The sequence below is a fragment of the Botrytis fragariae genome (genome assembly GCF_013461495.1).
Source record: "Botrytis fragariae strain BVB16 chromosome Unknown tig00000045, whole genome shotgun sequence".
In the NCBI taxonomy this organism is placed as follows: Eukaryota; Fungi; Ascomycota; class Leotiomycetes; order Helotiales; family Sclerotiniaceae; genus Botrytis; species Botrytis fragariae.
The window spans coordinates 2,252,416-2,277,138 of record NW_023500991.1 but is presented as its reverse complement, the minus strand read 5'-3'; the positions used below and the strand labels follow the sequence as shown (position 1 = coordinate 2,277,138).

The 24,723-nt window shown below is 42.5% G+C and overlaps 4 protein-coding genes across 4 annotated transcripts; 2 read left to right on the top strand and 2 right to left on the bottom strand.

Moving 5' to 3' along the window:
• Positions 1–83: 83 nt before the first annotated feature.
• Positions 84–6,004, top strand: Bfra_003880 (putative cellular morphogenesis regulator protein; the record flags this gene model as incomplete). Its single annotated transcript, XM_037334285.1, has 6 exons — positions 84–182; positions 229–366; positions 421–2,828; positions 2,876–3,120; positions 3,168–4,639; positions 4,688–6,004. The coding sequence occupies 6 exons, from the start codon at positions 84–86 to the stop codon at positions 6,002–6,004; spliced, it is 5,679 nt and encodes a 1,892-aa protein (XP_037194372.1).
• An 880-nt stretch (positions 6,005–6,884) lies between these two features.
• Bfra_003878oa (uncharacterized protein) lies at positions 6,885–8,494 on the bottom strand (the record flags this gene model as incomplete). The annotated part of the gene is made up of 4 exons (XM_037334283.1): positions 6,885–7,216; positions 7,268–7,905; positions 7,964–8,026; positions 8,079–8,494. 4 exons carry the CDS (start codon positions 8,492–8,494, stop codon positions 6,885–6,887), a joined length of 1,449 nt encoding a protein of 482 aa, XP_037194370.1.
• Positions 8,495–8,995: 501 nt separating this feature from the next.
• Bfra_003879 (uncharacterized protein) lies at positions 8,996–10,169 on the top strand (the record flags this gene model as incomplete). The annotated part of the gene is made up of 4 exons (XM_037334284.1): positions 8,996–9,446; positions 9,503–9,777; positions 9,825–10,072; positions 10,121–10,169. 4 exons carry the CDS (start codon positions 8,996–8,998, stop codon positions 10,167–10,169), a joined length of 1,023 nt encoding a protein of 340 aa, XP_037194371.1.
• Positions 10,170–18,780: 8,611 nt separating this feature from the next.
• Bfra_003877 (putative c2h2 finger domain-containing protein) lies at positions 18,781–20,039 on the bottom strand (the record flags this gene model as incomplete). The annotated part of the gene is made up of 2 exons (XM_037334282.1): positions 18,781–18,911; positions 18,968–20,039. The coding sequence occupies 2 exons, from the start codon at positions 20,037–20,039 to the stop codon at positions 18,781–18,783; spliced, it is 1,203 nt and encodes a 400-aa protein (XP_037194369.1).
• Between the last annotated feature and the right edge of the window lie 4,684 nt (positions 20,040–24,723).

Below are 24,723 nucleotides of genomic sequence, written 5' to 3'. Positions count from 1 at the left end.
AATTCATGAATTAATTGCAAACAACAACAATCGAAAGATGCAAAGCGTCTTTAAATCTACTTTTGTGAAGTGCCACAAGAATCATGGCCCTTGAGCCAAGCTCTGGCCGTCAGTCGGTATCTCCTGCGAGCTCAGGAAGAGCATCACCAGTTCCGAGAAAATGGAGGAACCAGCTGGGGGAGGTAGAGCTCTCAGTTCTTATATTATTGCATATGGCAGAACTGATAGATTGTAACAGATGAACCTTCAAATAAAGATAAAGCATTCCGCAGATATGCATCCGGCGTCGATCGTTCGCTCTCGCTGTTTGACACAGCCTTACAGGAATGGGCGGATTATATTTCTTTCTTGGGGAGGTTGTTGAAGGTGTGTAGTCTCAAGAATGTGAATGGAAGAAACATACTGAGACAATAATTATAGTCGTTACAAGCACATCCTACCAATATAGCTACTGTCCCATCCAAAGCAATTGTCGCAAAACGTCTTGCTCAGTGTTTAAATCCTTCGCTGCCTTCAGGTGTACACCAAAAAGCTCTTGAAGTTTACGGATATATATTCTCGATGATAGGAAAAGATGAACTATCTAAGGATTTACCTCTCTATCTACCAGGGTTATCGACCACCCTGTCATTTGCGTCCCTCTCTGTGAGGAGCCCGTTCCTTGAACTTCTAGAAAAACACCTACTTAAGATTGATGGACGATCACTCCGGCCAGCTTTGAAAGCAATCATACTTGCTTTGTTACCTGGTCTTGAGGAAGAAAACAGTGATGAGTTTGAACGTACTTTGAAGCTGCTTGATGGTTTTAAACGTTCTGTCAGACCTTCTGGAACCGAGGATTTGGGACAGAATCATAGCAGTGGTGACGAATATTACTGGCAATGTTTCTTTCTCGCTGCAATAACGAGCAATGGTCGTCGTCTGGGAGCATTGGCCTATCTAAACCGGAATCTCCCAAAACTTGGACAGTCGTCCTCAGAGCAAATTAATTCCTCATCTAATGGGTCTCACAAGAATGATGTGAATACGAATCAATCTCAGCTGGCGGAAATTGTTACCTCGCCTGAGCCTGGGCTTCTTCTACGATGTTTCGCTGCTGGTTTGGGTGATGAACAAATCTTGATTCAACGCGGATTTCTAGATCTCCTGGTTACGCATTTACCTCTACATTCTAATGTTTTGCAACAACGTGTCAAACCGGAAGATCTCGAGCTCCTTGTCACTGCCGCTGCTGGCGTTGTAACTCGACGTGATATGAGTTTGAATAGACGTCTATGGACATGGCTTTTAGGGCCAGAGCCAGCTGGCCATGATAATGAGAATGGCCCAGAATCACCAACTTCGGTTACTGGAGATCCTCTTGGGTCGCATGCTTCTTCAAGGACCCAGTACTTCGAAGCCCATGGCCTACACCCACTTACACAAGCTTTGCTTAAGTTGATACAGCGAGAGGCCATAAATCCCATTGCAAAAGCCCGGCCGTTTCGAATTTGTCTTTCCTTGATGGATCGATGGGAGATTGGTGGACTTGTCGTTCCCGACATATTCCTACCTGTTGTCAATAGCGTCCGAGACTATAAGAGCAAAGCAGTGAATAAGGCCGACTTTGCTGAAGTTCTTAGAAGTGCTAGTGTCTTTTTTGATGGTGTTGAAAGTGGTTTGATTTGGGGCGAAATCGTTGGGTTAATTGCACAGGCATTAGCCCCTGGAGATTTGTCAACCGAGGAGCAAATTGATAAATTGTCCCTCGTCACCTTCATAATCAACCATTTCAATGTACGAGAAGAAGAGATGCTGCTGATACACGCCCCATTAACAACCCTGACGATTTTAAGTATGCTAGAAGATGCTAAGGAAAGAATGCAGGAGCGCGCAGAAACAGTTGGCGTCAAAAATGAAGTTGAGCAATTAGCTTTAAATCTTGTTATGGATTTGATCGATCTCATTCCAGAACGAGCTTTTCAGGTGCGGCCTTCCACCGGTCAGTCAATGGTCAAACATAATGAAGACGAGATCAAATCTCTTTCGAATACCGAGATAATACGCAGTATGAAGACATTCTATGTCCAGGAACAAGGCAATTTGGACGCATTTTCACCACCATTTTCAGCTCGTGATCTTAGCGAATTGCTCGTCCGCGAAGGCGGTAGCATAGTTAACGAGAGTCTATCAAGTTCAATGTCAAGTGCTGATGCTGGTCTTAAAACGAGGCTCCTCGTCATGCTACTTTCAAAAGTATCCAGGGTTGGAAGTCTTGATGTTCCGGGACTGCTAGAGTCTATGCAAAGGAAATTGAGCATGACATCTCAACTTCCATTTCTCACATTTACCTCAATCGTATCTCTTTGCACCAGTCTTTACTCGAATCATTACATCTCATTGCCACAACTATCCAATCTCGTAGATCCTCTCGTTCGATTGGCTTGGTCATATCTTTCTGCTTCTCATCCAAAATATCATGTTGAGACTGTTCGAAGCCTTTGGCAATTACAAACAACACTTACACTTGACAACCACGATATAGAAGCTTCGATATGCAATTTGATGATAGAACATGATCTGAATGGTACATATGCATCTCGAGATGCTGACCCTGGACGGAGCTTTAGCATCTTATGGACACACTCGCTCCAAGACAATGCCGGTCACCTTGATCGTCGTAGCTCCAACACTGATATCAAGAATACACCTCGACTTTCTGGTATTGGAAATTATGAAGTTATACTTGCGAAACCTCTTTTCCTGTTGCTTGATGCTCTACTTGATGAACGAACACAACTTTTCATGACAGTTCGGATTTGGCTACAGAGTCTTGTTGGCATTGACAGGTACGTGCTTTTATGTCAATTGAGGATTAATGCTTACTGTGGATCAGGCTGTTTCATCTTTTCGTAGCGAAGTTCTCTAATTATAGTTTCCTTTTTACAAAATTCGAGGATGCTGGGACCACAGCTCATCATAACATGCGTATCTATGCAGATGACGATGATCTCGATCAATGCTTGTACTATCTTCAAACACTTTCTAACGTATTGCGATGGTCTTCCGACAGCACATGGGCAGCACTTGCTCATAACAGCATTTCTACTGACAGATCTCATCGCTCTCTATTCCAGATAAGTAAGTTTGAATTATCATGTATTGGTTCTGTGCTGACAATGTTATAGCTGGTAGAGACGACGAAGTTACACTCCTAGAATTCTTTCTGCATGTGTGCCTACAAGCCATTTCGGGGACATATGAACCAGAAAACTCGGAACGAAAGCCACATATCCATCAATTTCATCGTACTGCTCTAACTCTTCTACACCAAATACTATTAAGTCCATACTCTTTGTCATTGGGGGAGCTTCAGTTAGAACATGTTCTCATTCAGAGATTAAGCCACTCGTTGACTGGGACCGATCCCTTTATCCAGGTTCTGCTTTTAGATGTGGTCTATGCTGCTCTGAAGATTCGACCCGTTGTCAACCTGCCGCCGGCATCACCTACTCTCAAGAAGCGCTCCACTATGACTTCTATAACTCAACATGACGATGCATCTGTTTCTTCGCTTGCAATTGACCAGAGCGAACATACAGGACCTTTCCTACCTCCTCCACCACCGACATTGGTGAAGTGCTTACAAGCAGGGTTCGAGGCCGCTTCGAGTAGACCAGTTCTAGATAGTTGGGTTAGCTTTTTGACAGAATGTCTACCATTTTACTCTGACACAATTTTTCAAATCCTTATACCACTAGTCGAAACACTCTGCTCCCAAATTGGAGAAACTTTTACCAACCTCCAAACCACGTTCAAAGACTCAGGTACCGTTTCTGAAGGATCCACGGCTCCAGAATCCACATTGATATCCCTGCTCAATGGCCTTGAGTTCGTACTTGCCAAAGGGCACGACCGATTACTGAAGGACGAAACAAAAGCGCCCGTTACTAAAAGTCCTGACCAACCACAAGGGTTCTTTGGAAATATGGTTTCTGGTGTCTTTAACTCGGAAACTCCACAAGCAAGAAGCATAACTGCTAACAACCGCCTAACTGTACTACTCTCGTTCCAAGATGCTGTTCGAATCTGCTTCCTCATTTGGTCATGGGGCGGTCAAGATGGAGCTCAGGATAGTGAATCTACTGCCTCCTTCAATTACACATCTTTGCGCATGCGGAATCGAGCTCGGAGATTGCTTGAGCATCTTTTCACAGCTGAGGCATTAGAATGCTTAGAGACATTGGTGGAAATTGGGCAAAGGTCTACCAAGGGTAGAGATTCTCGGCCTACGGCTATCTTTAATCTCCTTCATGTTCTTGACGGCTCAAGACCAAAACATACCATTCCTGCAATTTTCAATGCTATATATAGCAGGACGAACCCAAATGCGCTGGATCCTTCAAGGAAATCGACCTTAACATCCTCATTAACCGATACAGACTTGGTGACATTTTTAGTAGACTATGCAAGATCACTAGAGGACGATGCCATGGATGAGATTTGGGTCGACTGTATGACTTTCCTCAAAGACCTATTGGCAAATCCATTCCCACATCGACAGACTCTCCCAAGTCTTCTGGAGTTTGCCGCCATTCTAGGAGTGAAGGTCGATAATACCAATTTCGGAGAACAGCGTCGGATGCGAAGAGAATTAGGAGTGGGTACAAGTTGATTATTGAAGAGAATAAAAACTAACATATCTCAGGATCTCTTCCTTCGATTACTTACTGCGATGTTCACAACCAGACCTATGGGCTTCTCGGAGAGTGTAGAAAAGTTGACAGATATTGATCAGCGGCCATCTTCGTCTCGCCCTTCATCAAGATCCGATGATGTAGTTAACATTTTAGCCTCTATCGCGCCAAATTTACCCAAAATACTTGTTGAAAATGATCGAATACTAAATGCAGCGAATGTCATCTCATCGAGTGTCATTGGGCCAACCTTCAAGTCCAGATCCTTCCCAGACAACGTTTCGAAGAGCACTTTAGAGCTACTATATCAGCTCTCCAGGTTACCTAACACGCAGAAGTCGTGGAGAAAAGATCTTGGAGATGCGTTCAACGATTCTCGCTTCTTCGCAAACAATGTCAGTCTCATTGAAAGTGATTGGCTGCCATTGCTCAGACAGTGGGCATTAAGCGACAAGGAACGAATGCCGGAGTTATTGTCGCGATTAGTTGCACCTTCTACAGCTGGTATCGTGTTTGGCGTTGGAGCAACTTCGGCGCGCTTTGAGGCAGATAGAAAGTCACAACTCAATCTCCGCCGCATCGCCACTCTAGTTCTCGCTACAATGGACGATAACTTTGTGACTGACCTTCCTGTCATGCAAGAGAAGATTGTTGAACTTCTCTCCGCAACTACAACATCGTCTCCCTCTTCTACCACTCGTGCAGATATTTTTCTGCTTCTTCGTGCACTCGTTCTTAAGACCTCGGCCATTCATCTCGCAACCCTATGGCCTATCATCAATGCAGAGCTTCACGTGGCTATCTCATCGGTTGTAGCACCTGATCATAGTACTCCCTCTGACACCTATAACAATTACTCCATCCTACAAGCGTGCAAATTACTAGACACTTTACTTTGCATCGCACCTGATGATTTTCAGCTCCACGAGTGGCTCTTCATAACCGACACCATTGACGCCGTTTACCGTCCCTCTTCTTTCCGACCTGTTTCTTTAGTTGACGAATTGAGTGAAGAACTAGGACTAGCAACAACTACGAATACAGCCGCATTACTAGAATCATCTTCAGTCGCAGTTTCTCAGGCAGTTAAATATTCTATGAGGAGGCCTTTAATGGGGAGAACGAAAGGTGGATTTGGAATTAATGATGAAGGTACTTGGGAGAGGAAAGATGAATTGGTCGCGAAGGTCCTGAGGCCATTCTTTAGTCAATTGAGCATTTTTGCATTTGAGAGTACGTATGGAATGGGGGCGACAGATTGGGAGGCTTGTAGACAGGGGTTGTTGAGAGATTTGTTTGATGAGAGGAGTATTGTTAAGGCGTTGTGAGATTTGATGGGTTGAGAGGTCTGATTAATTTGGAGATTAAAACAGGGGGTCATAAAGGGAGTCGGAAGTAGAGAAAACGATTTATAGATGAAAATGGTGGTGTGCGATGTGATATATCGGGGCGTTCAGAATTGTTTTATTTGTTGGGAAAGAGAGTTATGATATGATTTGATGAGTAGGGGTTTCGGTTGATGGTTTGATGCAAACAGCTATGCATAATGTAGAGAAAAAGATACAAAACATTACAATCTGTTCATGTTCTATTATATCTCTATAGTCTACCATGTAATATCATAGCAAGTAACCTCAATCTTGAGCTAAGTACAAGAGAGATAGAATACTCCTATTCTTGAAATATTTTTGATTGTTGGATTTATTATGATCTCAGTCGTAGTGTTTTGCAGCCCGCGAGTTTAGCAGCCGCCACATCAAGCGCTCATGTACAAACCAGCTGTTCCCCTCTTCAATTTCCCAACGTCCCCTTGCTTGATCACTCCTTCCTAAGCCAACCCAGCTCAAATCTACCTTTACATCGGTCTCGTCGCAGCCAGCTTGTTATCTTTGATAAGGCATTTGAAGGGCGACCTCCGTAATACTTCATGATCAAGTAAAATATATGTCGAATAATTCTCCTGGCGCAGCATCAACTCTAAATGGCGAAATTTTAAAGTTGCGAAAGCCATAAGATGATTTTGTCCATGATATACCCGTACCGCGATCTATCGTTTAAGAATGCTTCTTTGGTCACAAGAAGCCCTCTCTATTGGCCTAAAGCTGCTCAATCAAGACATTTGTTCAGCCAATGTAGAGAACCATTGTATTCCATTTGGTCAAAGTTTTAGCGATATGGTCGTGTGGTCTGTCTATCACGCTATGTAGCCTAGTTGATATCTTTCGATTCATCGTCAGGTTCATCTTGCATAGTACCGGATTTTATCGACGCCTCTCTCAATTTTGCTAATCTTTGGTCGTCGATAGAGTCCATCTGAATTGACAAATCTCCCATTCCACTGCCGCTTGCTTCAGAAATCGAAGCAGGCATGATAGCTCTTCTATTATCGTCGACAGTCCATGCTCGACCAGCTGCAGGCAGATATCTACTTTCTAGCTGGCTGGACCGCTTCATATTTTCCCTTTCTTCGTACAAACGGCTATGATTTTCAAGAACCTCCTGTCGACTCCGCTCAAATTCTCTCTGCTCAGCTTCTTTCGCTACGGACATGTTAGTGCACCGTATGCTTTATCAGGAAAGGGCAATCTTACCTGGATCTCGCTTTCTCTTGGGCATCCATAGGAAATTTTTGCTAGCTGAGCTTCTTTCTGCTACTAGCTTGACGTACTGTTTCTGGCTAATGAGGATATCCCAGTTAGAACTCTTTGTCACAAAGAATTCTGCAGTGTCAGTAGTCGTGCTGCTGTACAGGTAGAATCTTGATGTAAATTTTCTCTTAAATCTCCAAGCTGGCCCTTGCTCTTCGATACCACCCATGTCAAACTGTTCGTCTTCTGGTATCTCGGTGATTAAATGACTCAAACCAACTTCTTGAAGGTATTTCTCGGATACGACGTTTACTTCGGAACCGGTGTCCAGCAACACTCGTGCGACTTTCATCTTTGGTGGCTGGTCACCCTGCACTTCTGGACAGATTACCGCTGTTAAAGTAGTCTTATCTGGATATTTGAGCTGAAGGTCAAGCTGTAAACGCAGTAGTGATGCGTCATTAATATCATCTTGGTATTCGCTCTCAGATTGGTATTGATGTGTATGTCGCACCATGCTTTGAGATCTGTGACTAGTCTTCTGCATGTGGTGCTTATCAGGTCTATCCCCATGCCCATATTGATCATATAAGATCCTTTGCGTTTCAAATAGCATTGATTTAAGGTATAGCACTTCGTGCCTTGTAGAGTAATTTTCGTCAGTATATGCATTGCATGTGAAGTAACATCAGAACTTACATGGATCGTTCGTTAACTTCATTCGCATTGACTTGTTTAATACTGAGTTCTTGAATCTTGAAGCTACACATGAATGAGAATACCACTGGGAGAAAGATCAATGAAGGACTCATACAATAAGCAAACATCTTTCAAAAGGAGTACCGATTGTCTGAAAGAACGGTACCCATTACCCAGGGTCTTCTGTCGTGACGAGATGCGTAACCGTCGGGAGACTGTCAATTTTCCATCTAGGCCAGGACCATACAGCTTATGAAGTTCTTCCTTTAGCTGAATCATGTAAGACTCGCAGCTGCGCATGGAAGCTTCAGCGGCAGCTGGAAGGGGTTCTTTAGAGTTGAGAAATGAATTTTTGATATCCTGTAGAAAAGCTATTAAAACAGGAAGATCATTAATCACGAAGTCTGGGTGTCTTTTAGCCATTCTATTAAGTAAAGCTGCATCGTAAAGAGCCGTCTGTATTTTCATTGCAAGGTCGATAATTCCAATCATAGACGATGCGAAGCCTAATATGGTTGATGGATCTGCCATTGTACAAATATTGCTACCGTGGATATTTGAATTACAGATTCAAACAATAGTTAGGATTTGTCTACGGTTCTTATCCTAAAGCAAGAAGAGTAATTTGATAAGTTGGAATCGACTTTTAGCATGTCGGGAGAACAATGCAGCTTAGCGCCCTTAATGTTCAGCTGAGGCTGTGCCTCAAGCATCCTCGGTGTGGAAGCTTTGATCATTCTCGTTGACTCCGCGAATAGCATTGCGAATTTCGTTACTCACCGAAGACCAAATCTCATTTTAGCGGCACAGTCGATAGAGATGCATGTCCACTGCACCTTGGGCAGTGGAAGCGAGTACATACCAGGATACACAATGCGCAGCCTGCTCAACTCCATACTCGTGGGCCGTCTTGACAATTCCGCTTCCAAAACCATTAAATATTAAACCTGCAACAATCTCATCGCATCTTACAGTACCCGCCATGGATATTATAATGCCATATCATCACCAATCTTCACTATCATAGGATCAATGTGTTCAGCATCACTTGGACACCCACAAATATTAGATCAAGGCTCAATGGAAAGAGTCGATCGTGAACCTGGAACAGCAAACACGATACATACAGCTGCAAGTATCCATACAATGCGATCTCAAAATACTGGAGCGACAGCGCAATCTAGGGTTCCTCCCCCAGAACGAGGCTATCGCAAATTGGCAACCTTCATGACCGAGGTCGACGACGTTGTAATATTTCGACGATTTTCAAAGCTAAACATGCTCAACTTGTTGAGATTACAAGCCGAACTCGCAGGTCTCGAGCTCAGTTACGAAGCCGCCTGCGATATTGACGACGACAGCAGTAATCCACAGGAAAGAGGGTTCACGCAAAGCTTTTATGAACTGCGGGAGTTTGGACAGATATCCCCCGGCTCACAACTGGAGCTGCTAGATAGAATTAATGATACGCTTCACAAGTATAGTAGGTCAGATGTGAGCTCCTAGTATGAATCTAATCACATCTAAATTCGAGTTCAGATAGCGCATTATTACAAGTATCTCAAGTTCTCCGGCTAGACAAGCCCGATGAATATGACCTTGAAAGACTTCACGAATGGTTGAGAGATAAAGATCGGGGTGCACTGTTTCTTCATAAACCAGAGGAAGAAATATGGGGCAAATTATCAGGTTCGGATGCCAAAATTAATACCTCAGATCAAGTGACTCTGATTCAGAGAGAAAGTGGGTTTTCGCGAGTGGTTGCTATTACTCTAGTCTCTCTTTATGATCTTGTATGGGGGCGTCATCGAAATGTAAGCATGCACTTTTTCGTCCCATTGACAAGGCTAAAGGACGGCAGAAAACCAAAAGAGTTGATATTGAACGGAATCAAACGTATTATTCCGAGTCTAATGTCAGATCAGCCGCTAAAGTGCTCACTTCGGTCCTTGCTTCCCTTTTCCCGGGAATTGTGATATTAGCATTATACCTTATCGATACCACGTTGAAACGAATAGGCGCTATGCTTTGCTTCACGACATTCTTTGCATTCGTCCTGTCATATTGGACATCGGCGAAAACGATTGAAGTGTTTGCTGCGACAGCTGGGTAGGTCCTCCCCAGCCTCTTTCCAAACAAGTCGCTTATATGATATAGATTCGTCGCTGTAGAAGTTGTATTTATTGGAAGTGCGAGCACAAAATAAACGGCAAGTTGATCGCCACGAACCATTTCGACGGAATAGAGTTTGTTTTGATAGTGATGATTGTCTGCACTTTTAACTACCTGGAGATAGATTTGTTTAGCGGCTGGGGAGACACACATATATGTAATTACAGCATAGCTTCTACAATGAACAATAGCAATACAAACTGTCTGATAGCACCGAATCAATACTCTTTCACTTGCGATTCCTTGCTTTTGGAGAATTTACAGTTCGAAAGATCGGATAGTGCTTAGTGCAGAAGATGATTTCGCTACCGAATGTAAAGCAATAGGGATGAAGCTAGGCGTCTTCAAATGTAGGTCACCAATCAGCTTTTGCAGTACTGTATAGATTGGAATTTTCATCGCCACGACCGGCCGATTCTCGTGGAGCAATGAAGACTAAGCAACATCGATATATATGCAATTTTGCCACAATGTAAACTTACTATCCTTCTTGAAAAGTTGGAGCAATTTTTTTTGAAGAACTCGTGCGTGTGTCTATGACGCCGATATCGATATTGATTTCTGACTTTGAGATCAGGCTACTTTCCATGCCGATGTTCGGGTAGAAAATACGTGTTGGCCTTTCTTTCACGGTGTGACTGAGGAGTCAAATCGCATGATTCACATGACTGAATGGTGTGATTCATGCTCTGACTTCCGGATGTACTCTTGATTGAAAGATCCCTCGCCATCATCAATGTGGAGATAGAAATAGACTATAGTAAGACAAACGGTAGGGGTTATAGAAATTACGATTAGAAATGGATGTGTGATCAAAACGCGAACATACTACGTAGAAACTGCAAGAATGGATTCCAAAAATACATGTTTGTTTTCAGACTGCTGGTATAATGACATAATTTTTGAAACTAAGCAATCGATTTTATGATAGTCCACTGCACTGCACTTCGACGTGCTGCACTTGCAGAATACCAGAGCAGCGCCTCTCCCCTTCAAAAACACGGGGACAGATAACCATGGTGTAGCTGATGAGCAAGGACTTAGAAATCTTCTAGCTTCATCATTCTTTCATCCTTCTCATTCACCAGGTTGCTCTGCTTCTCATCAGTTTTGCAGGCAAGAGGTAAGATATGGATCGATATTCTCTATCCGCTGCGACTACAGCATTCAGGGATAGCAAGCTAACTAGCTATTCTGCGATTCCTGTCCCTTATTCATATTTACATTCTCTGCTTTGCTTGTTTCGATTCTTGTCTATAGTTGCCCATTCGTGCGATATATATGATGAATAAAGAATGAAGGATGGAGAATGAAGAATGGTATGTATGATCATTTGGGGGTGCTGGATGTGAAGTTATTGTACGCTGGGCAAGTGACTGAACGTCGAGATATTTTCCCGTGAAGCCTCAAGCTACTAGAATAGAAAATATTGGGCAGGCCAGTAGCATTCATGACAAGATAATAAAATACCGTGCGGTTTCTGGACTAGTGAGTTTGTGGAGAAGGGGATGAGGATTGAGATTGAGATTAAGATTGAGATTATTCCTGCGACTACCCAGATACCTAAACTAAAAAACGAATGCGAAAATTCGAAGCACGAGATCATTACATCTAGAATATTCAAGTCTTATTCTTTCTATACCCTTGTGGTTCCTATTTACCAACGAGCATTTGCGTTGTATAATCCCACTCGGCTAGTAGGTATGTATTGTGAAGTTACTTTTTCATCGACTAGTATATGAATGTGAAAACACCTGATAGTGGTAGTAATATCGATATCAGAATAACGATTGTATCTCTGATGTTCCTATAAGTACCTAATAAAGTCACCAATTCTCATACCACATCTACAATTCCATGCAAGGTTACCCATCTATCTATTCATCATTCATCATCCAATAATGATACAACCCACTCCCCAAACCATTATCATCTGCACACATACAGAAAGCCGCCTCTCAATTCATACACATGATCCCATAGCAGCACTAGCAATACTTCACCCCAAGAGAAGAGAAATCTTAGCCACATACCACGTATCACGCATCTCTGTATCCCGGGTTCCTTACGCGGTAGGTAGGCACCACATGAACATCGACAACACAAACGCTACACAACATGTCCAGGACGTCATCTCGATTCACTGCATCACTATCCCACATTACCATTCTGCATCACGGCTTCGTGTGTAGCATTACATGAATCGTGAAAATACGCCATGTACTACTACTCTCTTCTGTAGGATGACATACTTATGTACGTATGTATCTTTACATCATTATGAGAAACGTATATTCAAATCACAACGTTTGTCAGGTGATACTACAGACTGCAGAAGCGGTGCTTCGTGACAGATTCTTTGCACCAACAAGAAATGATATGCCACGCTCCGATACGATAGATAGTAAAACTGTAGAAATACACTTGCATTCCGCGCTATCTTCGCATACAACTCCCCTTTCTCATCATTGCATTTTTCTCGATACCTCGGTACGCAGTGTTCAAGTCATGTTCCGTATCGCATTCCCTACCTTACCATACTCATTCTAGAAGGTGCGTATATACCTCCAACTCCATTGCATCATTCACGAACTTCCATGGATGTATGGTACGTACTTCGTATGTATGTGCATCACATCTATCTCACCAGCAACCTCCAACATTCGCGATCAGCCCCAACAGGAGATTAGATTGAAACACCGCAGGAAGTTTACGGTAGCTGACGCCGTTACCGGGCGCATTATACAGGGCCCCCTATTTCCTATTTCCTATTTCCTCTTCCGCATCATGATCCTCAGGGTATCCATATCTATATCTTGTAAGGGCCGATGATTCTCTTCGGGATGTGCATGCAAAAAGTGGAAATGGTTATTCCGGGAGTATCTATGTATCTAGTCTATCGATATAAATAGGTAAATAAACCCCAAAACCCAAACACACACCCTGGAAACAACAAAAGAGAGAGTGAACCCCTACATTCTCTCTGTCTCGCCTTGTCCGCTCTGCTGTCGATCCTATCCCAGCAAAGTAGGCTATCTCCCATCCTCGCGTTCATCAAACAAAGGTACCCAGCAAGCGTTTATCACACACCATACCACATAGCCCCGAAAAAGAAAGGGAATGGTCCATCTTCCAATCTCGTCTATCGTTCTATGTGTTCTTCTCGAAGGCATGATCTTAGACATTTCCCCTATCTTTCATTCATTTTAAAAACCGACTTGCCTAGTTTGAGAATGAACCCTGGTTTGTATCTTTTCGGGTGATGGAGTAATAAAACAGAAAAAGTAAAATATCAATATGTAAAAAGATTGTGTTAGGGTTATGTAATCAAAGTCCCTGCTTTCATCTTAATAATGATAGGATAAATAATGATAGGATGGAAAGACAGCAGGGTAGAGAATTACCAAATCAGAAGGAAGAGCAAGAACAAGAACGAACATGCATTACATTACATTACCATTCGCAAAATCTCTACACAACTCGGGCTATTCGCCACCAAACTACTGCCTGTGACTGTCTGTGACTGTGTGCGTAATACGAAATGTGTACCTAATCTCAACACCCACCAAGGTATCTACAGGCTACAAAGTAACCAAGTGAATACGACAGCGACATATCGATTGGGCAACAATGACGTCGTCGATACTGCATCCGCATTCCTCATTCCTCACTCCCAGCTTTTCGCCCTCAGGAACACATCGATTAAATCCATTCCATGGTCGTGATGTCTCTTGCCCCCTTGTACAACTTTCCACACGACACAGGGGAGAATAACAGGTACCGTACCGTATGTACCGCTCCATTCCTCAATCCACATCCACATCCACCCACATCCAAAAATATCCTCCTCAAGAGTCCAAAAGCCCCCAAACTCAAACCCCCCCCTCAAACAAAAAAGATATACCAAAACCAGTAATCCGTTCCTTCCCCCGAATTGTCCTTTTCAAGTAATACCCACCTCTTCCCCGTCCCTCTCCTTCCCATTCGTCAACTCGTCCTGCCCATCCATGCACAAAGCGCGTGCAAACTTCACCTTGTTCCCAAGCCAACCGAGACCCCAAGACCCTGAATCAAAAAATCCATCTGCTACACCGCAGGTAAGGCTTGGCGAACAGGGGCACCCGGCTCCACTGCGTGTACTCTTGTAAATGAAAAAATCGTTGAGTTGAGGGGATTTCAATTTACAGGTCAAGCCATTGATGTCATATGTCTCAGATGTTGGAGCGAATGGGGAAATCTGCCGTTGAAATCATTTTCTTATCGTTTTTGGACCCCATTTGGCTGGTGTTGGGTAGGTTATGGATGGATGATGGATTATAGATTAGAGATGGTGAATGCGATTGAGCAGATAAATGCTGGTTTGAGCGCAAACTCAATTGGGGGACTGGGTGGACAATCGTTAGGAGATGGAGTCGACGGAACAGACTCCGTCGATGAGATGATTGACGGACCATTCATTGATGGCGGATACAGCGCGTGTATGTTGCATTCTGGATCTATCTATCTAGTCTCTATCCTTCGGTACCATGCCGCTATCCTCGGGAGAGTGAAGATCGAAGATTTCATATGTGATCGTCTGGGTAGAAACAATTTCTATGGAGCACACACGCGCACACCATACTATACCACACAATCAATCCAAACTCAAAGTAAGTCTCAAAGTCTCAAACGAGGATGAGAGAGGCGAGGAGAGGAGAGAGAGGAGACCAAAAAACATGCTCAGTGGAGAATGAACATCCTTCCTTTGCGGATCTCCAAAACAAGAGATCCCTTTACACATAACACATAACAATAACACATCAAACATATTTTCCCAAGCGATCCGGCAGCATCCAGTTTCCACATCTCCACTAAGCGTTGAGATTATCAACCTCCTACAAATGATAACATCACAGTGACATTCCCGCATGCATTCCCATTCCCATTCCCATTCCCAACTCTTATCCTCTGTACCTCAGGCATCTACAACCATCTAAATCTCTCTCCGAATTTCAGAAACCGTCCGCGTTCTAGACACGTGGAGAAAGGAATCAAACATCGTGGTGGTGCTCGATCTTCTCCAATTTTATATTTTTATTCTCTCCAAAAAATTGGAGAAGGAATGCGTGGTGTTTTTCTCCAACTCTCCACGTCTCGGTCATATTCTCGCGGGCTCATTTATTTACCGTGTTCTAGATGTGATGTGTTGATCCATTGCTATATATAAATGTTCCTTTCATTCTCGTGTTCATTCTCATTATCAAATGAGATGTTCAGATATCTCTCTCTATCAATCTGTCAATCTGTCAATCACGGTCCAGATGTTCGCGCGTCGGTATTATATACCTATGTAATGTGTATACACACCTAGTCAATCCAGTAAATAACCACTCACCTCTACCAATCAATCAATTGCCAAACATCACATCGATACTCAAACTATGTTTCACAATCCATCCCATCCAACCATTGATTCGTACCTCTATCTCATACCGACATTTTACACTTTTTCCTTTCTCCTTTCTACTTTATACTTTCTACTTTGTACTTTATATCCCTCTCATTAATCTATCTAACATTCATTCCCTATACTCTCCCCCCTCCATTCCATCTCGAGTAATATATCGACGATAACGGGCCGGTTTCATGTTTGCGGAGTCCGAGGAGGTTACGATGATCCGGGTCTTTTAACATCGGGCCAAAATCTTATCTGATACATACCTAGACACGTATCAATCTATATTGTAGTAGAGTATATATGAATCCATGACGACGATACGCAGAGTACACATTCGATACATACAATTGTGAATGTGAAGATTTCGGTTACATTTTTCTTCCCTGGGTGTATACTCACAAATTACAATCTCAGCATCATCTATTCGTTTCGTGTTAGAGTGATCCGGTCGTATGTTCCGTAAATGAGAATGAATGTATATGTAACTAGGCAACTATCTAATCATCATTTATCTGTGATCACAAGATGGGCCCAGTACTGGATAAATGGCGGTAAGGTCGATATAGTAGGATAGTGGTTTCAGGCATGCTTCTCGTATGTAGCTCACCTGTTTATGAGTTTGGGTAGGAGGTAGGCGGTATATTGTGCATATATACGTATATACGTACATATCTATCTATCTATCTAGATACATACCTATACCCTATAGAGAAATCTCCTTGGAATACATATAAGAGTTTTCTAATTCTATATACACACATACACACCTAGCTATCGGTAGAGCAACATCTCCAATTCAATTTCTCTCCCATCAACCACATAACTACCTAGTACCTATTTACAAATTACATCCCCAGCAATCCACCCCCAGCACACCCCAGCACCACACCCAACAGCCTAAAAACAACGAGGCTGTGTTCCCCTCCTCATCTCCCCTCCCCTCCTCCACCATGCATACCCTACCCAACTTCCACCGCATCAAAAACCGCAGATGACCCTCCATTCATTCACTCATCCATTCATCCATCCAACCCCACTACACCCTTCCCTCATCACCCTCACAATCCAACCACTCACAATCATTTCTTTCAAACGATTACCCATCTGTAAAGCTTTCGCGTTTCAGGAATTCAGGGGGGAGGGGGGGAGATGTACGTCGTATGGATATTTGGATGTATGGATGGATGTACATTTACGTCATTGATATTTTTTGATTTGGTTTGATGCTGGGATTGATTTACTGGACTGTATATTAGAGAGAGTATTGAATTTGGAGCGTGTATTAGAGAGTATTGAGTATAGATGAATGAGTAAGGATTAAAAAAAGTCTGCTATTTCTTGAACGTATAAATTACATTGTAAAATTATACGGTAAATTCCATCGTATGATATTGGAAATCACAATCTACAATCACACAACCACACTATGGAAAATCTACAAAATGGCTTTAGGTATTTATTTATACAACCATATAACCATTCATCCATATACATATCCATATTGATATCCATATCCATATCCATATACATATCAATCAAATCCCAAACACACTCTCTAGAAAACCCTAGCAATTTTGAATTCATAATATCACTCTCTTATACATCTTTACATCTTATATCTTACATCTTATACATGCCTACCTAGAGCCTACCTACCTACCTACCTGCCTACCTACCTACCTAGAGCCTACCTACCTACCTACCTACCTACCTACAAACCATTAGCGAATTCCCCTCCAACCCCTTCCCATCTCCCATCCCGTCCCTCCTTCAAATCAATATCAATAATATCAATATCCAAACAAACAAATCCAAACAAATAAATCCAAACAAATAAATCCATCCAGTAACGTGATCTCAATGATCTCCCCAATCTCATCACCTTATCCCCAATTCATCATGCATCACACATATATCCATCCATCCATCCATCCATCCATACATACCCATCACATATCCATCCATCCATACATTCCTAACATACCATACCATACCATACCATAACACCTAGCCTCTTCGGCTTTACCTTTAACTCTTTCCTTTTACTCTTCCTCTTCCTCTTCCTCACTCACGCACACAAACTCCCTACTTCCCCCTGCCCCTCCTCCACCCCCTTCACCCAAAGATCAAACATCCACCCATCAAAAGATCATCACGATCATCACGATCATCCCCCCATCAAACATCAAACATAAACATCAGATGAACTCCCTCCCCCAATCGCTCCCCTAGGACAGATAGACAGATGGATATATATCAAAGATGCATACATACATACGTTATCCATTTGTGAATCCCCCACATCGCATTTGTATATTCCACAACATCAACTATCCATTCACATTATTTGCAAAATTGCCACTCAAGGACACCAACAAATGTAAAATATTAAAGTTTATGATATTTTATTCGTAATATTAATTTCTATAATCGTAGCGACGGTATGTGTATAAAACCTGACCTCGTCCAGGTCAATACCAATCCGACTCAAGGTATTCCAGCGCTCTGTTCACCCCATCCATCTAATCCAATTCCATTGCCACCCCCAAAACCATCCAACCAACCATCCTTCCTAATTCCCCTTTCCCGATAATCGCATTTCAAAATGGGGTATGTCTGAACGAGTGAACGAAGAAAAATAAAGAGAAACAAAACTAATAGTACAACAATACACAGCACGCCCAAATTTAAAATTGGAACGTGCCAAATCAAATTCCCACCGCAATGCCCCTGGCAAGATACATGCCGCCAAAGATGAAAACCTTTTCAACGCCATCCATTAAAAGCACATGTTGATCTTTGCTCCCGTCCCAGACAGCGCAGATGTTGGCCCCGAAAATCCCAAATGTAACTCTGGTTTGGTGCCTCGAAAAAAAGAAAAAGAGGACAACCATGTAGTGATCGAATTAGAAGTGAATATAAGTTTTCGTGGCTGCAATCCCGTCCGCATCGTATATATATAAAAGAGGACTCTCGTTTTCAAAAAGTCGCAGATTGATAATCAAGATGTGGAGGTTTCAATCGCTAATACCACCGCAAAGGAAAAAGGGTATTGAAATGATGCCTTGAAGCATTAAGACAAATAAAATTTGCGTCGAAGATTTTGGTTGACCAATCATCTTTTTGGTCGTCTATTGTCGTAAAATTGGTAATATGAACAAAGCGTAACATGTATAGTAGGTATTGTACAAGTTAAAAGACGTAGAATTTATTCATCTGAGTGATGGTCATCGGATCCAGCTTCCGATTTGGCGTCGCCCTTGTGGACTTTCTTATGTCTTCGTAAGTTTGATACAACTGAGAAATGTCTGCCGCAACCTTCAACGTCGCAAGGAAATGCTATTTTTCAATTAGTTCAGATGGCTTGCACTGGCTGTCGAATGTGAGTAACTTACGCTTCTCCCCAGTATGACTGTACATGTGTGTTTGTAAAGAACTTGGTCTGGTGAATCTCTTGTCGCAAACCTTGCACTTGTGCTTCTTTTGTGTACTGGTCGATACTTTCGAGCTGAATGAGCCCATCATGGATTGAGGAGGTAAAGGTGGGTTTCCGCCGCCAAGAATACTACCGGGTGGAGGCAAGGTTCTCGCTGATACTGATTCCATATCAGAACCGTTCGAGTAGTCGGACATGGAAGAATCGACAGAGCCGCCGTAGTATGGGTAGCTGTTTGATGATGATGAAATCGACGAATGGTTTGAGTGTGTTGATGGGAAACCGTATGAATCGGCCGATCCTCTTCCAATTCGTGCTGGACCAAAAATGTTTCTTGGTGTGGTGTTTTGGCTCATGGCAAGCATGTCTCTTGCGCCGTCCATGGTTGGGTCTCGTAGATAGCTGGCATTATCATTGTTTGGCAATCCTCTGTTATGAAAGTCAATAAGGGAGTTCTGACGATGGGACCGCGGGGCATCGGCTGGAACATCGAAGAATGAAGTGGAGGATACTGACGGTTGTGAGAGTCGTCTCGAGTTATCTTGTTGCTGAACGGAATATGCTCGAACTGCGGATGGGATTGGTGCCGGCGCATAGCCAGCGCCATCAAATGGAGATGGGGCTGACGTGTAAGCAGTGTGAGCAGGCGATGGTGCGTTGTTATACCCGACGTCGCTCCCATATCCAGGTGGTAAAGCACGAGTAGGGCTCATCATATCTTGTTGACTGGTGAGTAAATCCTGTTCCACTCCAGAGAAATCCGAAAAGAGGTTACCTGCTGATGCCGCAGTAACTGGCACGCTATACGGTCCCGCTGATACATGGCTACTCATGCGTGCACTCTGCTGCCTTTCAATACCCTCGAGTCCCAAAGTTGGTGTGTAGATGCTGGAATTGGTGTGAGGAGCCGAAGTTGGAGCACCCCAGTTCGGTGGGATGAATGTCACCGGGGCTGGATTCGAGTATGGCAAGTTGTGGTTGTAGTGCATACCACTGTCAAAAGGCGATTGTCGGTCCATTGTCATTGTCATCTTTGGTGGACGTGTAAAAATACAAAGTTTAAAATACTGATCAAGTAAACAATGGCGCGCGTGGTGTATGGTATACTTGTTGTATGTATAGAAGTGTAGTGTAGTGTAGTGTAGTATCAATAAAGCGTAGATCCGATGTAAGATCCCGTGTAATGGTCGTGTTTTAGTGTTGATAAAGAAAGAGTTCTCGAGGTAAGGAAGAGTCGATCAGTAAAGTGTAGTGAGGTGCCAACGGGTGGGATCAGCGTTCTTTATGTGCTTCAGTCTGGGTGAAGAGAAAGCTTAAGGATGGAGGGAAGGAGCAATCAAGGATGATGGTTGGGTGGGGTAATCCTTGAATGGTGTTGAGATGAGTAGTTTCTTTTGGAGAGCAAAGAACGACTAGTCAAGGCGTTCGATAATTGGAGAATTCGTCTGGTGGAGGATGCTTGTTACTTGGATGTAGGAGGGGTGTTGAATAAGAGCGGGGCCCAAGTTGCACTTGAATCTCTTCAGAAATGATCGACGCAAGTTATCTGCCCTTGTTCTTTTTATGTTCCGCTGGGTACTTGGTACTTGATCTTGCTCTCTGTGTATGTATGTGTGTGTGTGTGTGTGTTTTTGCTGCTAGTTGATGTGGAGAGAGGGAGAAGCTAACAATATCGTAGGGTAGTTGCGGTGAGCGGGTCAAGTAGTGTCTGTGTTCCTTTTTTTTTTCTTCTTCTCTCTCTTTGTTAGATTAAGCTCATCAGACAAGTCCCACTTGACAAGTTTCGAGAGTCAGAGCAACTGTCAGATCTTCGGCAGTCCTATTGATCTACTAATGGTGTATACGTGGGGAAGATGTCAATTCGAATGAGGTAGTGATACTGCGGTAGTTGTGCGTGTGTTTGTATGGATAGGCCCAGGTATATTGATATGGAGATTGATATTGATATGAATACGGATTATTGAATGTAGAAGAGTTATTGACGGGCTGCTGGCTTATTACTCTCTTAGGGTTGTGACTTCCCACAGACGCAGAGCAGACAGTAGAAGATTGAAAGAGGATATGATCGGAGGATTGGTCTGTCGAGAAAGGGCTGAGATTTGGAAATATATCTGCAAAGTTACATGCCCCAAAGCAGGTGAGAGGGTAGGCAGGTAATTCCAGATTATTACTTGGAAACGATAAATAATTGGAGAATGATTGAAAGGAATAGGAAAGATTTCTGGATGATCACCTCAGAAGCCAGGGGAATTTTATGTTTGATAGAGCAGAACGAACCCTTTTTTATGAGGATGAAAATCATGAGTTGAAAATGGAAGGAAGTTATTAATAAAGTTTAGTTAACTCAATCCAGTAGGTAAGTGTTAAGTGTTAAGTGAGGTTCAGAATGGATCACAGTAGAAAAGTCAAAGTAAACTTTTTACTCAATCTTCCTTTTTTTTTCTGTCTTTTCTTTTCTTTTCCTTTCCTTTCCTTCCCTCCCTTCCCTCTCTTTTTTTTCCTTCTCTTCACCTCACTTCACCACTTGGGTTAAAGTTAGAATTTTTAGTTTACACCTAGTACCGTAGTTCCCTCAGTGTTTTTCCAATGCTCCACCTTTTCATGATGTAAGTATGAGCAAGGATTGATGGTACGGAGCATATTTGACCCATGTACGTAATCCTTGTATGGCAAGTACCCTGGGCTCATTATTCATTCATTCATTCACTCATTCACTCATTCGTTTTCTTTCTTTTCTTTTAATCCCGAGAAATGTATCAAGATTCACTTCCTCAAACTGGCAGCATTATTCCCGGGAATAATGTTGTATTATGTGGGGGCGTCTGGCTAAAGTCAAACATTTCCATGTCCCTAGTAGCTACCTAACACCTATCTAATACCCATCTAATACCTACCTACTACCTAGTCTTCTCGAGCGTCTCAAGGTCTCAAGGTCTCAAGGTCTGAAGAGCAGAGTCTCAAGAGGAGAGTCTCAAGAGAAGAGTCTCAAGAGGTCTGTCTCTCGAATAGTCTCCATGTGTTTATCAAATCCCAAAGAGAACATCATAGTCAATGCGATAAAACTCAATACCATACCACGCCTACTTTCTTTTGTATATTGAAGAAGGCGATAGTTAGGAGAACAATGAAGCTATCAAGCCATCTATCGAGATATTAACATTGTGTTACTTTGGATTGCGTAGGGTAGTCTCTTCGAGTAGCGGCGACAAGTATTACTTGAATAGGTCAAGAGAAACGAGGAATTGAGATTGAGATTGAGATTGTTTTATCCTAGCAGCTACCAATTACACACACACATACATACATACATACATACATACATACCACCACTATTACGACTACTTCTACTTACTACCAGGTAACGACTTGATAAAGCTGAATCATGAAAATGGGTAATAAAATGCTAGGTGGGTAGTTAGTTGTATGTAGTCAGTCTCAAATTAGATCAATTGTAATGTAAGTCTTAGATCTTTGTTTTCCTTCCATCATTGACTCGAGTTCTATTAGTCATTCAAGATACATCTCATTCGACTGCTATGTATTGTGGTATTGTGTTCCATGTACTATGTACTATGTACTATGTGTTATGTGTTATGTGTTTTCACGTCTTTTCATATCTTTTCACCACTTTACTTTACTTTACTTCCTGATACATGTCACGTACCGAATGCGCTTGACTTGATTGACGGGACTCAAATTGGTTCCTAAGCATCTCAACTTCCGCTCAAGAGAATTCAGGAAGAAAAGGAAGAAAAAGATAAACCTAGTATTCGCATTATTACCATTATTACCTACTACCCGTATTGTCTTTTACAATTTAGCTTACGGTAGGGATTTTGACGCCCAGCATCATGTGTAGCGTACTCCACTCCCCCTAACGGATGTACCACTTTGATCCCTTTTTCACAGAAAACAATGATGAATTGCAATATAAAATGGGAGCAACAGCACAAACCGCTGACAGCCACTTCCGTCAAACGGATGAATCAATGGCGGTTGGGATACATGTGAGCCCTTGGTGACTGGGATAAACGCAGCTTCTTGGGAAGGTGCAATATCGAGGTTCAAGAATCATCACGATGCACTTAATTTGATTGATCATTCTTGGGGGAAGACTTTCATCATTGTACATATGACATAGATGCTGCCATGATAACACTGGTGCTGCTATTTGCTGGCAGTGGTACGGCACAAAGTTGTATGACAAACACGAACGCACTGATTAGATCTAAATATGCCTTAGGTATTCCAAGTCAACTCAACTCAACCCAAGTCAACCCAAGTACTGCATGTACTACACACTCTCACAAACTAACAGACATCTATCTTTCCAATTGTGGGGTTTGGAAGATTCTGTGTTACATCTGTTTGCATTTTGAGACTTGAGATTCCAGATACTAGGTTACATACATCTGCATACAGCTAGATACATTTTCAGAATTAGAACACTGATGAGCTGCGCATGGGAAAAAATGATATGTCTTCTTTTTTCTCTTCTGATTTTCCCTTCCATTCAAGGTAGCTTGCAAATGAAGAACGGTCCGGTACTGTACAATCAATCTCAAACACGGTACTTAAAATTACCTAGATATTATTAGTTGCAGGCACGGGCGGAAAAGATTGTCTGTTCACACAAGCTGTGAGAGAAAAGGTAAGGGAGTGTGAAGAAAGTCATATTATGGAGTACACAATGCTCATATCATTCTGTCATTGGTCATTGGTCACCAAATCACTCTTCAAGGTTATATACATATACACATCTGCGAAACCGGAAGATTTAATCACATACTCAATTTCCTTATACCTTGTTTAGACATCATCATATCTCTCCATTTGTCTCCAAACATCTCGAGAATCTCGTGGGACTCCATTCTTATTTTGAGATCTAATTTCAATGGGTTTCTTTTTTAGAAACTGTAAAAATGGATAATATGGAGACGCGCTTTTTTTTTGTAATGACGGCATTTTGACTCTCGAGCGAATGAAATGAGTAGCAAATGAAAGTTCTCCTTTTCCAGTTACTCCATTTCAATCCACTTGATATCATTTTAATTCCTGACCCTCTTTCAACTTGTGCTAAAATTTTCATGAATCTGCAATCCCTTCAACGGATGGATTCAACCGTCATTTCACAAGTACGGTGTACTGGGCCTAACACCTCCTTGCTGAGGCTTGCTTTAGCTTCAACTTGGCTTAATGCTCAATGCGCGCAGGAGGATCAGATGGACCCCGAAATCGTCATATCTTACCGGGGTTCGGGGAAAGAGGTTGTCTCTGCAGCAGGTGGCGCCAATAAGCTTGTCTAAGCACGAAACAATGGGAACGCCATCATTCCTCACGAATCTGGAGCGATTGCTAAAGGGAATATCAAATCAGAAGCTATCAGTGACGAAAGAAAATGAGGTTGTTCAATTATGCTATCATGGCGATAATTAAACGAGTGACAATGAAGGGGTAGTCGCATTTTCCCTTTCCAACATTTTGGGCTCATGAAACTAAAATGTGAGAATACGAGTAAGTGCAAGAAGAAGTAAACATTCTCAATCTCCAATCCCAGTCACCTCAGATATAAATAAAAAGCCACCATCAAGCCACTGAGACCAAGACTAGTTGTCGATGAGTATCTATGCTTGGCAATTTTCATCTTATGGTTAGGGCAAGCGTTTGCTTTGATCCAATTGATTGAGAGGGAAACGGACAGAAGCCTCTTTCTCA